At 33.2% G+C, this 13,303-nt stretch overlaps 1 protein-coding gene across 11 annotated transcripts in view; it reads right to left on the bottom strand.

The window, feature by feature from the left end:
* Positions 1-13,303, bottom strand: part of SPAG9 (sperm associated antigen 9) — a 113,360-nt gene that overhangs the window by 29,601 nt on the left and 70,456 nt on the right. For 6 of the 11 annotated variants that reach the window (XM_036222055.1, XM_036222057.1, XM_036222063.1 and 3 more), the window contains 6 exons: positions 12,225-12,346; positions 6,344-6,401; positions 5,316-5,468; positions 4,772-4,823; positions 2,739-2,869; positions 1,034-1,090 (listed from right to left, as the gene is read on the bottom strand). In XM_036222055.1, coding sequence (XP_036077948.1) covers positions 1,034-1,090; positions 2,739-2,869; positions 4,772-4,823; positions 5,316-5,468; positions 6,344-6,401; positions 12,225-12,346 — 573 coding nt within the window. Of the gene's footprint in view, positions 1-1,033; positions 1,091-2,738; positions 2,870-4,771; positions 4,824-5,315; positions 5,469-6,343; positions 6,402-8,023; positions 8,036-12,224; positions 12,347-13,303 lie in introns of all 11 variants that reach the window. The other 5 variants (XM_036222054.1, XM_036222056.1, XM_036222062.1 and 2 more) reach the window with 1 other exon arrangement.

The following is a 13,303-nucleotide window of genomic DNA, read 5'->3' as shown; positions in this document are numbered from 1 at the left end:
GGAGAGAGAGCTTATTACATGAACTGTGGAGACAATCCATAAATTCCCACAAATTCCAGAGTGCTTTTTCTTACATGGAAACGAGTTAGAAACTGGCAAAAAGATTTTTTTTGTAGTCACGCAGTGCAGTCTCAGCAATAACTCACAGCCAAACGCAGACATTTGGGAAAGAGAAACTATTGCTTATGCTTGCAGATCCCTGTTCTTTAATTAGTAATTCCCATAATGAAAGGAAGAGGCTCTTAAGTACAGGGAACTTCTCATAATGAAGATATAAAGTAAGATGGTTTCTTTAGGCAGCTCCTACTTGGTGCGATGGTTAAGCAGCAGCGTTATGGCTGCATGGTATGCCAGAAGCCTAGTACGCCAATTCTAAAAACAGTTATAATAAAGCACTAGAACACATATTACCAGTTTACCACACATCCTATACCTTTTATTAGGCTCAATTTAAATAATTACTTTCACATTCACAAAAAAAAAAAAAAAATCAACATTTCTATTAAACAGCAGATTCACCAAAAGGGGCAAGCATTAAGCATAGTAAATGCACAGTACTTCTGGCATGAAAACAATTAAAGTCCAAAATAGACAGACACGTTACTCAAACCCCGCAAACACTAAATTTGTAATCCTTGTTTTATAAAGTTCCTTACAATCATACAACCAATGGCTCAGTAGCTTATTTAATGGGGATCCAGGTAATTATCATCTCTATGAATAATTCCCCATTATTTTATTTAATTTAGCAGAGGATTCCGCCAAATGCATAACCAAAATGATGCGGCTTACGACAGCATGATATTTGTCCTCAAGAACAGCCTTACCGAGCTGGCACACTACATATCAAAAAAAAAAAACTTCAGTTTAGCTATATCCTCCAAATTAAAGAAAGGGAGGAAGGAAGGGAGGGAGGGAAGGAGGGAGGGAGGGGCTGAGGAAAGGAGGGGACACCAAATCACTCTTGAATATAAATTTTGACTGTAATCTTATCTCAAAGTGCTAATGTTTTTATGTGTTTTTAGATACTTACAACTGCCAAATGCTTGACCTTTTTTTTTCCTGCATGGCTGGATTTTCTCTTGATGCTCTACATTAAAAAAGAAAAAAGAAAAAATGTGTTATCAGTGAGGTTTTCTAGCTTTCTATCTGAAGAGCCAAGGACCAAAGTTCACGAGATACATACACAGAGGAGAGTCAACAATTAAATTCAGCACATAGTTACTCTGACCTACCATGTGTCAGTCAGTCTGCTAAGGCTACAACTAAAATAAAGTGCCATCCCTTCCTCAAAGAGCTCACTCTACTGATAGAGACAAAATTGTTACCTGTGCTGGACAGATAGCCAACATGCCTGAATGTTAATATTTAAAATTTTTTTTTATTGAAGAGTGATCCTCCAACTCTCCCTTTTATCAAAATATTACGTTGTAAATCCCTGTCTTTACATAATGGTCTCTATCACCTTATATTCCCAGCTCTCACAAAGTAGCTTATAACTTTATTGTTCGGACAGGTTATTTTTCACAGGACTAAAACTTTTCCATCACTGAAAAGATGACCCGGGAAGGAGATAAACTAAATTGACAGGTAATTCAACAAAATTTTAGAAAATAAGGCATTCCAAACTGATTTAATAAGGTGGTAAGGATTCTGCCATCACTATGAGAGCCTCCTTTTCAATTTTTTTAAGACTAAATTTAAAACATAGTTTAATTCGGTGGAAAAAGTTAAAAGTAAGCGACCTTTCTTTTCACCTGCTGACTGCCATTTGGCTGCTAGAATTAAAAATAGCAATAAAAAGTGGAACCTGCCTATATGCCTCAGTTTTTAAAATATTTATTCATTATTTATTTAATAGCCATTAAATGCTAGTGTTAAGAATGCATTTCTTATGACATTGGTTTCTTTATTCAATCAATAAAGATAAGAATACTGATCTTCCATCATGATAGCTATAAGCAATTACAGTTTTAGCAAATTGCAAATATTCTATACAAAAGATTCTAGTATGACATTGCTTGAGGGTATATAAACTAGTAAATAAATTATATAAAAAAAATAAATGATGCAATCATAAGAAAGTAAAAGTTGGCGGTTAGAAAGTATGTTCATCAACTTTAAAACAATGTGTCAGTGTTGGTAAATCTAATATGACAATCCACAATCAAAAATGTGGGCAAATTAGGGGGTAACTAATTTGCAAACTTTTCATGAGCTCTTCCTAAATTAAAGGAATATCGTTACTGACAATAGGACTGTTACACAGCAGCATTAGAGGTGAGATTTAAGATCTGACAAAGATCTCAATGGAAGTGGCATTTTGCATGAACAGTCAGATGGAGGTGGGGGAATTTGGCATGAATGTTTTACAAGAAGACACTGAGTAAAAAGGATTGTTTCCTATGTGGCATATGAAAATCGTAGCTTTTCCTGACATTATTGCAAAAGTTGTGCCATTTTCTATGTTCTTTTGAAAAATAACCATCATCCCTAAGGAATAACAATTGTTTTTCAGAGGTTTTGGGAATATTATCCAAGAGCCCTCACCTACCCCTAAAGGCACCCACTTTGATCACATTCTGTTTCTAATTCCAAGTGTTATTTTAGAAAGTCTCTCCTAGTAAACACAGCAAGGGGCTTGGACCTCCAAAGCAGGACTCTAATCCTGAATGAAGAAATATTCAAAACTAGGAGACAATACTAGAAAAAACACCAGAGGTATTTCTCATACAAACCGAATCATCTCCGTCCATCGAACAGCTTCCTGAAGCTCCATCAATCTCTCTTTATACTGGTTTCTCTCCATTAGAACACGGGCCATTTCTACTCTAGTAAACCGCTTCCTCTGGGCTGTGGGAATATCACTCTATAATGAAAAGAAGATGACAGATCACTCCAGGAACCTATGTCTGTTTCGGTGTTATCTCAGACTTAAGCAAAATCTTTTACCTTTTAAACATTCCTTAATTTCTTATTGGATGGATCACTTAAAGAAAAACAGTCTTATAAAAATAATATCAGTAAAGAGATTTACGTAATTACTTATGACTGAAAAGAAGTAGACAATTTAATTTCTAAATATAAATACAGATATTTGAACATAAATGAAATACAGAATAGCGCAAACTTTGACCTAAAACCAAAAAAGTTAACTGTTATCTATACAGAGATTTAATATGCCCACCTGGAAATGTTGCTCTACCAACATTATTTTAAATTCATGTTCTATAACAAATGCTAGTCGTTCAGAAATTATAAGTTAGTTCCAAAAGGGTTTTATTTATCTCAAACTACCAATCCATATGTACCCAAGTCCGGTATAAAATATTAATTAACTTACTGGCCAGGGATCGAGGTACCAAACTATAAGAGTCACTAAAACACCAACAGAAAGAGATGGAGACAACCACATTAACTAGGATTCTTCTTAGGGAGAATAAGGGATGTTGAGTATGGGAAGACCACAAAGGGGTATGCTCAAGCCAATTTCCTTTTACTGCTGATTTCTAAAGGCTCTTCTGGAGAAAGGTTGGATTAATTGTAAAGCTTTTGTTTTGTTGAGTGGAATATGCACTTTTTGGATCAAAGCTGAAAGGCTTGGAACAGTAAAGAAAGAGGCTGAGCTCAGACCTCAGAAATCTCTTCTTCCATCCTTGCCACAGAACTTGGCTTCTCATTTTTTAAAAAAAGCCGAAGGACGACGAATGATTAAAGGACTCTGAGCCTGCAATATAGCAATCCCACTACTAGGTATATACCCTGGAAAAACCAGAAGACTTGTTCGTATCGACAGCATAGTTTGTGGTAGTAAAAAGCTAAGAACAACCTAAATATTCATTATTTGTAAAACAGATACATAAATCGCAGTATATTCATGAGATATTATAAAGCAGTGAAATGAATGAACTATATAGCACTATACTAAAACACAGGTGAATATCAAAAACATAATAATAAGTAAAAGAAGCAAGTCTCCAAGACTAAATACAGTATAAAATGCAAAAACAATGAAAATTAAACCATTCTTTATATAAACACAAACATAAAGAAAATTTTTTTAAGGTGAGAAAATGCTAAATACAGATCAGTAGTTTCCTCTGGCAGGGAAGAACACAAGGTAGCTTCAATGTTTGAAAATATTCTAGATCTTAGTTTGGGTGGTGAGTTTATAATGTTAATTTATTACAATGTTAAGTTACTATTCACAACTTACTTGTGTTACATATATTTTTATGTGTCAAATATTATATTAAAAAACAATTAAGAAATTGAAGGGGCACTGACTAATCATTCTGTCCAGGACAGCCCTATATCTTAAGTCTGATGCTTGACTAGCAAACACCTGTTACAGGAATTATAACCTAGCTACGAACAGAATAGCTAGTATGCTAATAACATTGGCAAGAGCTCATATTTATTGTTTTGTATTTAAATATGTTGACAACGATACGGGCTAGTTGCCTAGCATTGAAGTTCTGGACTTCAGCTTTTTATGTTTAATACTATTAACCAATTATTACTGAAGTTTCATATTTCTAGGTCAAAATTTTAAGCAAAACAAAAAACTCCAAAATGTTCAGTTGGTCCTTGAGCTTGAACACACACACATGGGTCTGAGCACAGAGCCACAGTGGAAAAATGAGCACATCACATGCAGCTACACAGCTCTGCATCTGGATATGCCATAAGCTATCTTATTCAGGACCAAAGACATGTCTTACAAAAAATGTGGTAAGGTAAGAAAAAAGGTCCAAAATTGTAAACCTACATCATCATCATCTTTTGCTTTTTGCCTTGCATCTTCGGCTTCTGCACGAGCTCTAGTGAGAGAAAAAACAAAACATAATATGAGTTGAGTTCATCTTTTCAAAGAATGAAAAAATAGGTAAAAAATTTTAACCACCACTTAATGATTATTTTTCTTTTTCCAAACAATTTATTAAGCTGCCTTCATTTAGGGGAACATTATTATAGTACTGTTCTCAGGAACAAAAAAAACACAAACACAAACAAAAACAGGTATTAAAGAAATCTGGGCAAAGGAAAATACTGAATGTTTCTAAATTCCTTATTAGCAAGATTTGAACAGTTCTTTCACATCGTGACAAGCACAAAAAAATGATAATACTCAGAAAATAGAGGGGCCTGCTCACAGTAGAAGCATTAGCGGGGCACTTTACCCTTTCACAGGCAGCTCTTGCTCCTTCCTGACTTGAGAAGGCTGAAGGCATCAGTCTCAGCATTATACCCATAAACCTATGTGGCACACTTACAAAGACAGCGTGGTTTAGAACAGCACAGTGAAGACTTACTTCCTCAGCTCTTCCTCCAGTTCTTTGTTCTTTTCCTCTAGCTTCAGTTTGGCTTGCTTCACAGCCTCCAGTTCACCTTGTAGCACATCTTTCTCACAGGTCAGTTCATCTACTTTTGCTATCAAATCATTCTTCACTACATTCAACGCATTTCTAAGAAACACATATTTCAAGGGCATCATTATAAATAAATAATCTTTCCATCTTTTAGATTATTCTTTTGTTGATGAAAGTACACAATATTAGAGCTGAATAATTGAATACTTCAAAGGTATTCTACCTGATGTTGTTTGTAGAAAAAGGAAAAAAGAAACATAAAGCAACAGTCTATTACCTAATTAATAAAGTAAAATTTATCTTTAAATTGATCTGTAATAACTAATGAAGGAAAAAGTCTAAACTGGAAAAAAACTGAAAAAAAAATCTAAGATCTAGCTCTTTTGGGGTATAATTGGCACAGGACCTCATTATGACTGTATTCTGTTTTGAAATATACACAGATGTTCCAAAGTTGCTCTGACACAGCAAATTAACAAGGGGGCCCGAGCTGCTTTTCCACTTGACTCAGAACCTGCCCTACTAAATAAGACTCCAATGTGTCTGAGGGCCCGAGACCCCATAAATTATACCTGAGAACCTATGGAGAAGAGCTCTGAAGAGGTGAGCTAGGTATAGATCAAAACATTTATGCAGAAATAAAAGAAGCCCTCGGAAAAGAGGTGAAAAAACACAGACATCCTGGAGAGGGAGCAGAAAATGCATAAACACACCTAGAATATTAAAAGCATGGGTACTTGTAGAGTGGAAAGGAGATGAAAATCTCTGCAAACGAATGAGCAATGAAATAGAAACATCAGTAAAATTAGGTCCCATGACCTATTTGCACATGTGTACATACAAAGGAGGGGAATGAGATCGAGTAATGAAACTTCATTAGTGTTGTGCTGAATTGAAGAAATGTCATTGGACTCAGACAAGAAGAAAATTCAGTGTCTCTTGTTCTTTGTTAAAATTTTATATATACTTACTTGGTTTCCAACAGTTGTGTATTTTCTAATATCAGATTCTCGACTTCACGGCCCATTCCTAGTAAAAGAAAAAGGATAAAAACTTTGAAAATAAACTTATCAAAAAATTATATAAACATAAGCTATAATTGCACATTTTATAAATTTTATCTGTCCTTTAGAATTCTCATTTTGTCTATAATTGCATTTGATATATATGTACTTGAGTGGATTATAAAATTATAATTATCCATCACAAAACAAAGCTAAAGATTTTGTTAGCCAATTCTTTATAACTGTTAGTCTAGATTTTCTAGTAGATAATATTTCGAAAGAATCAAGACTTTTCTGCCAAATAGTCTAAAAGGTAGCAGGGGAAAAAAGAATAGCATTAACATGGATCAGAAATCTTTTCCAAATCACAGTTGGTATTGTTGGCTTTGGCCTAAAAATTAGGCCCAATTCATAGAGAATAGGCAGAAACAAGGCCAAAGGAAGACAGAACCCCAATGCAGATGAAACCTTACCAAAGAAATTATGGTCTTAAAGCCCATGCATTCCATGTAAAGCAAAAACAAAGAACAAGAAATGTTTTATGTAAGAAACAGAGTGAAAATAGATCATTAATCTATAAAGTTTTATGCATGACATGAAAAACATCTGGAATCACAATGCTATGATTTAATGCATAATGATGAGCAAAAGGACAGAAATTACAAAGATCTTCATTCATAAGGATGTTATACCTAAAAAATGCTTTACTGAATCTTCTGCACAATAAAATTAAATATAATTAGGTTGAAAAACCCAAATCAACAATATAAAGTTTCTTTCAAAGTGCCACTTTTGAAATGATAATGTTCAGTTGTCACTTTATAGAATTGTGTTTAATAATTTAATGAGTATTATAAGGTAGCAGGTAGAGCGTCTGATGCAAGATCTTTAGGGAGAAGAAAACTAAATTGCTACTGAAGAAACTGAAGAAAAAAAGAACACACTAAGGAACGTATCTCAAAAAGTTACAAAAAAAAAAAAAAAAAAAAAAAAAGCAAACCAAAACCAAAAACCCACTACTTATTATCCTAAGCTAATGTTGAAAAAAATCACATACAATGGAAGTAGTATTCGTCATCCAGCTAAACAGGAAGAAAATATTTCTAAAGAAAACTACATAAGATAAAAGAGTTAACTTTTCCCTTTATTTTTAAAAAAGGTAATATGTGGACACATATTTTGTCTATAATTATTTCAAACAGTCTCAAAGATCAGGGTACTTCTATCATAAAGAACGAAATATAAGAACTAGTGCTTATTTAATTTTCTATGTATGTATTCTCCAAAAACTGAAAATAAAAAAATTAAAAAAAAAAACTAAAAAAGTTTCCATATTCCAATTCCAAAATGAATTTTGGCAAGATATGTTGAATCCTTGCTTTAAACACTAATGTTAACTTTTCAATGAAGCTACAGTCAGAAGAAATAAGGTTTAGATTGGTTTTAACAAGTTTACATAATGACTATAGATGCTATAAACTCTAAGGCATATAGGAAGATAAGCTTAAAAGCTGAAAATATATGCAGGGCAAAAAAAAAAAAACAGTTGAGCAGAAAAAAATTATGAGAAAGCACTAAATGAAAACAACAGCCAAGAACACCTCGTTTAAAAAGCAGTCATTTTAAAGTATTTAAAAGCATACACACCAGAATACTCTCCTGGGTAAGCGGCCCAAGAGAAAAACGAATGAGAATCTCAATTAGATTGTTTTTAGAAAGAGCTACGCTCATTTATTTCAAAAAATGAGAGAGAGAAGACAATGAAATTGAAAAGATGTGGAGAAACCATTAACTAAACATAGCAAAGTGTAAATATTATAAGTACGAAAAAAATGAAATATGTACTATAAAGAAATCATATCCTATAACATAGTTTCTAAAGTTTAACATTCCCAATGAAGAATTCTCTTAATAATCTAGCATATAAATTTAATATATCATCAATAGAATTGTCCAAAATTTTCACTATGAAATATATCAATAATCACTAACTCATAACTATAAGAAAAACATAACTTGAAGTGACTCTATTTTCTATTTGAGACTTTAACCATGAATAAATTTGAGTCTAATATATTTAGAAACTACCTATTTATGGAAACAAGCAAAAAACTGCCTGACAGTTTTTAAAATCATAAACATCTCTTTTGGATTTCAGCAGTGAGTCCCAAGCTAGGTCCATCGATGGGCTTCTGAATGATCTGTTAATTTCTTGAAAAAGTATACACAATTTTATCTAGTTCTATACTATCATTTTTCCTAAAGTACATTGCTCTCTTACAAATTCTCCAGGAAAGGAGTTCTAACTCCAAAAGGTGAAGAATCACAGATTCACAGTTAAAACAAAACTTAGGACTATTAGGAATCTATTCACTTACTTGCTGCGCTATGAACTAAAATCTCAACAGTGAGCAAAAGACATACTGTTGTGGCCACATTGAGCTTATAGTCTATTCAGGGAGACAGGTACATAAAAAATTATAGTAAAGTATGAAGAGTGACATAATAAATAAAATGTAGTGCTATCGGAAAACATTTCAGGGACAACTAAGCTTTTACTAGGCAATCAAGACAGAATTTCCAGAGAAAGGTGTGCCATTAAAGCTCAGGCAAGAAAGAGATAGAGATAAAGAAAGGGAGCAAATCATCCTTTGTGACTGGTTGTGAGGGAAGAGGGCGAGATCTAGGATAGAGAACTGAATGGATGGTGAAGTTGTTTATTCATTGAGTTAGTATATGTTGGTATAAGAGCAGCCTGGGGGCCAAGACAATAAAGATGATGATAAACTGAGTTTTAGGCATATCAAAGGTAAGCCCTACAAATCGTCTTAGGTGTTTATGAGTTGGTTGTAAGTTATAGTCTGGGGCTCTAGAAAAAAATCTTGGAGATAAAAACTTGGGAGTAATTAGCCATGAAAGCCAAGGAACAACAAGAGCAAAGAAGTATGCCTGGGACAGGAACACTGGTATCTGAAAGATAAGCAGAGGAAGAAGAGCCTGCTAAGAAGACTGAAAAGGAAGTCAGAGACAGAAAAGAATGCAGGACAGTCTGATATCTCAGAAACCCAGCAAAAACAGTTTTAAGACAGATGCTATTTGAGAAGCCATGTAAAATAACTGAGAAGGAACCACTGGGTATGGTAAACAAGGTTGTTTCAGGCAAGGTGAATGTGCGGGAGAATAACCACTCACAGCAGTCGGCTGAGATGCAAGTGGGAGTGCGGAAATCCTGCCAGTTCAAGTAGCCATGCTTTTAAAAGTTTGGTTTAGAAAAAACATGCTTTCTAAAAGTCTGATGTAGCACAAACATCTAGGATAGTACCAAGCACATAACATAAACCTTACTGATATTGCTGCATAAAAGCATGACTAGAAATGGGAGAAAAATGAGTGACAGTGTGAGAAGCTATTGAAGTTAGAGGGTGAGAAGAGGGTGGTATTTTTATTTTTAAATGGCAAAGATATGAACATGTTTAAATGATAATAGGAAGTAGTAAAGATGGTGAAGTAGAAAATATAGAAAATAATCAAGAGAAAGAAAATCTCGACAGAAAGATGAATGGATGATTTCTAACTTCTAGAATGTGGTTATGGGGAATAAGTGACTGAAGGGAATGGAGAAAGGGATTAATGAAAATAAAGTCAAGCGAAGAGACGCCAATCAAGATAAAAGACAAACCGTGAGGCAGAAAAAGTAATCTAAGTACTTAGTACATGTAAAACAATTACGAAGTTTTACATCCTTTATATCGTTTATTTCTAGATTCTCTATAAAATAGTAAAAATGAATGAGTTATAGAAATATACTATGTACTTATTTAGCAATCCAAGGTCAATGGAAGAACTTTGGGAAACAATGTTTTTAGTTTAACTATACTGCATTTAGTGAGTATTGCCCCTCAACTGCTATTACTGAATCGCATCGAAGAGAAGCCAAGAATAAATATGTGCCTTGGAAATTACATTTACTATCTCTGACCAAAAAGTATTCATGAAGGCACATTTTGCTACATTTATAGTAATATTTTTAAATCTTCTAATCTGAAACATTCTAGAAATAAATATATCAATATCTACAAGAAGGAAAACACAGTAGTTTTTAAGTGGAAAGGAAACCACAATATCAGGATTTTGCTTTTAACCTATTTATTATGCTTAATTTTATGACTTAATATGGAAGCTTTCAGAAAATACTTGATTTAAAATACCACAATTATTTCTAAGTACTATAAGACTTCTTAACTCTTTATTAAAAAAAGAAAGTTGGGACTACCATCTTCAAAAATTATATTATTCAACATTAGATTATGAAGCAACAGAGTGTACAATCAATAGTAAAAACTACTTCATTCTGGTTAATACAAAGGGCAGCATGAAGGAAATTTTTGGGGTGATGTATATTGGTTCTGATGGTGGGTACAGAACTCTGCATTTATCAAAACCCAAAAAATTCACCAAAAAGAGTAAATTTTATTGTATATAAATTTGAATATAAATTTAAACATTTTAAAGTTCCATCTGCCCCTCAGTTTTGCCAGGGAGTCTGTTTCTTAAACCAATCAAATCTTAAAAGGAACTGTTCATGCATAATTTAATGTCAACTAAAGTCAAAGTATAAATTTAAATAGAAAAATGGAGTATTCTTTAAAAATTAATCTTTTTGCCCTCCTTGAGAAAAGCAAACTCATTAAATTGCTTCTTTAGACTTTAACAGTGGGATTATATGTCTAACTCAGAATAGTTTTATTTTTATACTTTAACCTCTTACTCAACAGACTGTGAGATGTTTGGACAGAACTGTTTCCTTCAGAAAATATTTCAAATTGTCAAGGACATAACTAGTAATCAATAAATTCTACATAGAGGCATAGATCTTTAATACCATAAGGTTTTCAATTTCTGTAAGGTCTTAAGTTATAAGAAAAGTACACCAAAGCTACTTGACATGAGTCAGAATCACATAATTATTGTTGAAAGGAACTTTACAGCGAGATCACCTAGAGCAGGAGTTAGCAAACTTTTTCTGTAAATGGCCAAATGGTGAATATTTTAAGCTTTTTAAACCATATGATCTCTGCTGCAGACTACTTAATTCTCTTGTTATAGTACAGAAGCAACTACAGACAATAAGTAAACAAATGAGTGTAGCTTTGTTCCAATAAAACTTTATTCACACACATAGAAGGTAAGCTGGATTTGGCCCACGAGCAGCAGTTTGTCCAATCCATGAACTAGAGTCCAGCCCTTCCATTTTATACACAAAGCAACTAAGGCCCAGAAAGGTCACGCTAATTGGCAAAGGTCACCGGATAAACAGTAAAAAAGCCAAATGCAGTATTTTTTTCAAACCAAGTGTTCTTTCACAATACAACTCTAAAATGATTAATTTCCTATAGAGCAGAAACAGAATACTAAATGAACTCTCAGAAAACTCTAGTATAATTTCCTATTTAATTTAAGGTCAACAGAATTTAATGACCTATTTGAGCAAGGAACTAAATATCAACACACACACACACACACACACACACACACACACGTCAAAACTCAAAAAATTCCTTAAGTGTAATACTGTTCTCAAAATATAGCAAGAGTTCAATAAATTGTGTTCTATAAATTCAAAATATAAATTTAAGTGCAATTCAATTTTAAGTATATTCATAAGCAAAGATGCTTTCATTTAAGAGTTTCATGATATCGAAGAAAACATTCCTATTTACTTAAAGGTGCAATAAATAACTCTGTACCACTAAGCAAGTAGGGACATCTCAAAGGAATTCTCAATTAAACCAATTAACCATGTTAATTTTTAAAACAGTATGATAATTCTTCAGATAAGCTATCATACCTAGTAAATCTGCTCCTTCATCCACATCTCCAATTAGGCCTGAGCCAGCTGAAGACAATTCTTCAAAGAGAGATTCTGTATTGCGATCAAAAGCTTTGTTCTCTATGCCTTTGGTGGGAGTGCTATGCAACAAAAAACAATAAAACCAAATCAACAAATACTACAAAGACTTTCTTAACAGTTACAATAGGCTAAGTTAAACAGAATTTTTTTTACCTATAATTTACACTTAATACAAAATGTAATTCTAAAAGATTTCTCAAAGGTTTCCTAAGTAATTCCCATTAAATACAGAGATAACTGGTGAAGAAAACAGAGAATGTTTGTGCAGTGAGATCCCAAAAAACATGATGGCATCACATCCATGAGTGAAAGAGGCAGGATTCAAATACAGGCAGTCAGGCTTCAGAATCCATGATCTTGACTACCACGTTCTATGTTGTCTGAATATGAACTAGCATAGCCGTTCTATTTTTCTTTTAAGGGCAACTTAACAGTATCTACTAATACTTTACAGGCAAGAATGTGATGTCAAGAAAACGTCCTATAAAGACACTGTCACAAGAAGGCAATTATGAATATAAAAGGATGGTTACAGCAACATTTTTATAGTAGCAAAAAGCTAAAATAACCCAAGATCAATAACAGGGCACAAGAAATAAGTTATGAATATACATACATGCGGTGTTAAAATTTTTAACTTTATAGTTAGAAACATTAAAATAGAGCTTTATAAACTAAAGAAATCTATTATATAAAGGTGTCTTTTTAAAAGAAAGTTGCAAAACAGTATATATAACATAATCCCATTTTTGCAGGGCTGTGGAGAGGAATGGGGAAGCACATGCATGTTTATGCATTAATGTTATAGTAATAAAACGTATCTACATAGGATTTCCAGTTAAACATGGTAAACTAAACATAGTCATTTATCACCCAATAATTCAGAAACTCAACTAAAATGACAGTAAAAGAATTAAAGAGGTATACACTCACAAAAACATAGGGAATAGCAAAAGAAACTATAGCAGATGAAATGTGAACAAGATTCTGTAAGATGGAAAACAGATGGGCAAAGA

This window comes from Rousettus aegyptiacus, unplaced genomic scaffold, assembly GCF_014176215.1.
Source record: "Rousettus aegyptiacus isolate mRouAeg1 unplaced genomic scaffold, mRouAeg1.p scaffold_m13_p_6, whole genome shotgun sequence".
In the NCBI taxonomy this organism is placed as follows: domain Eukaryota; kingdom Metazoa; phylum Chordata; class Mammalia; order Chiroptera; family Pteropodidae; genus Rousettus; species Rousettus aegyptiacus.
The sequence above is the reverse complement of the archived record's forward strand: the minus strand, read 5'-3'. Positions and strand labels throughout refer to the sequence as shown.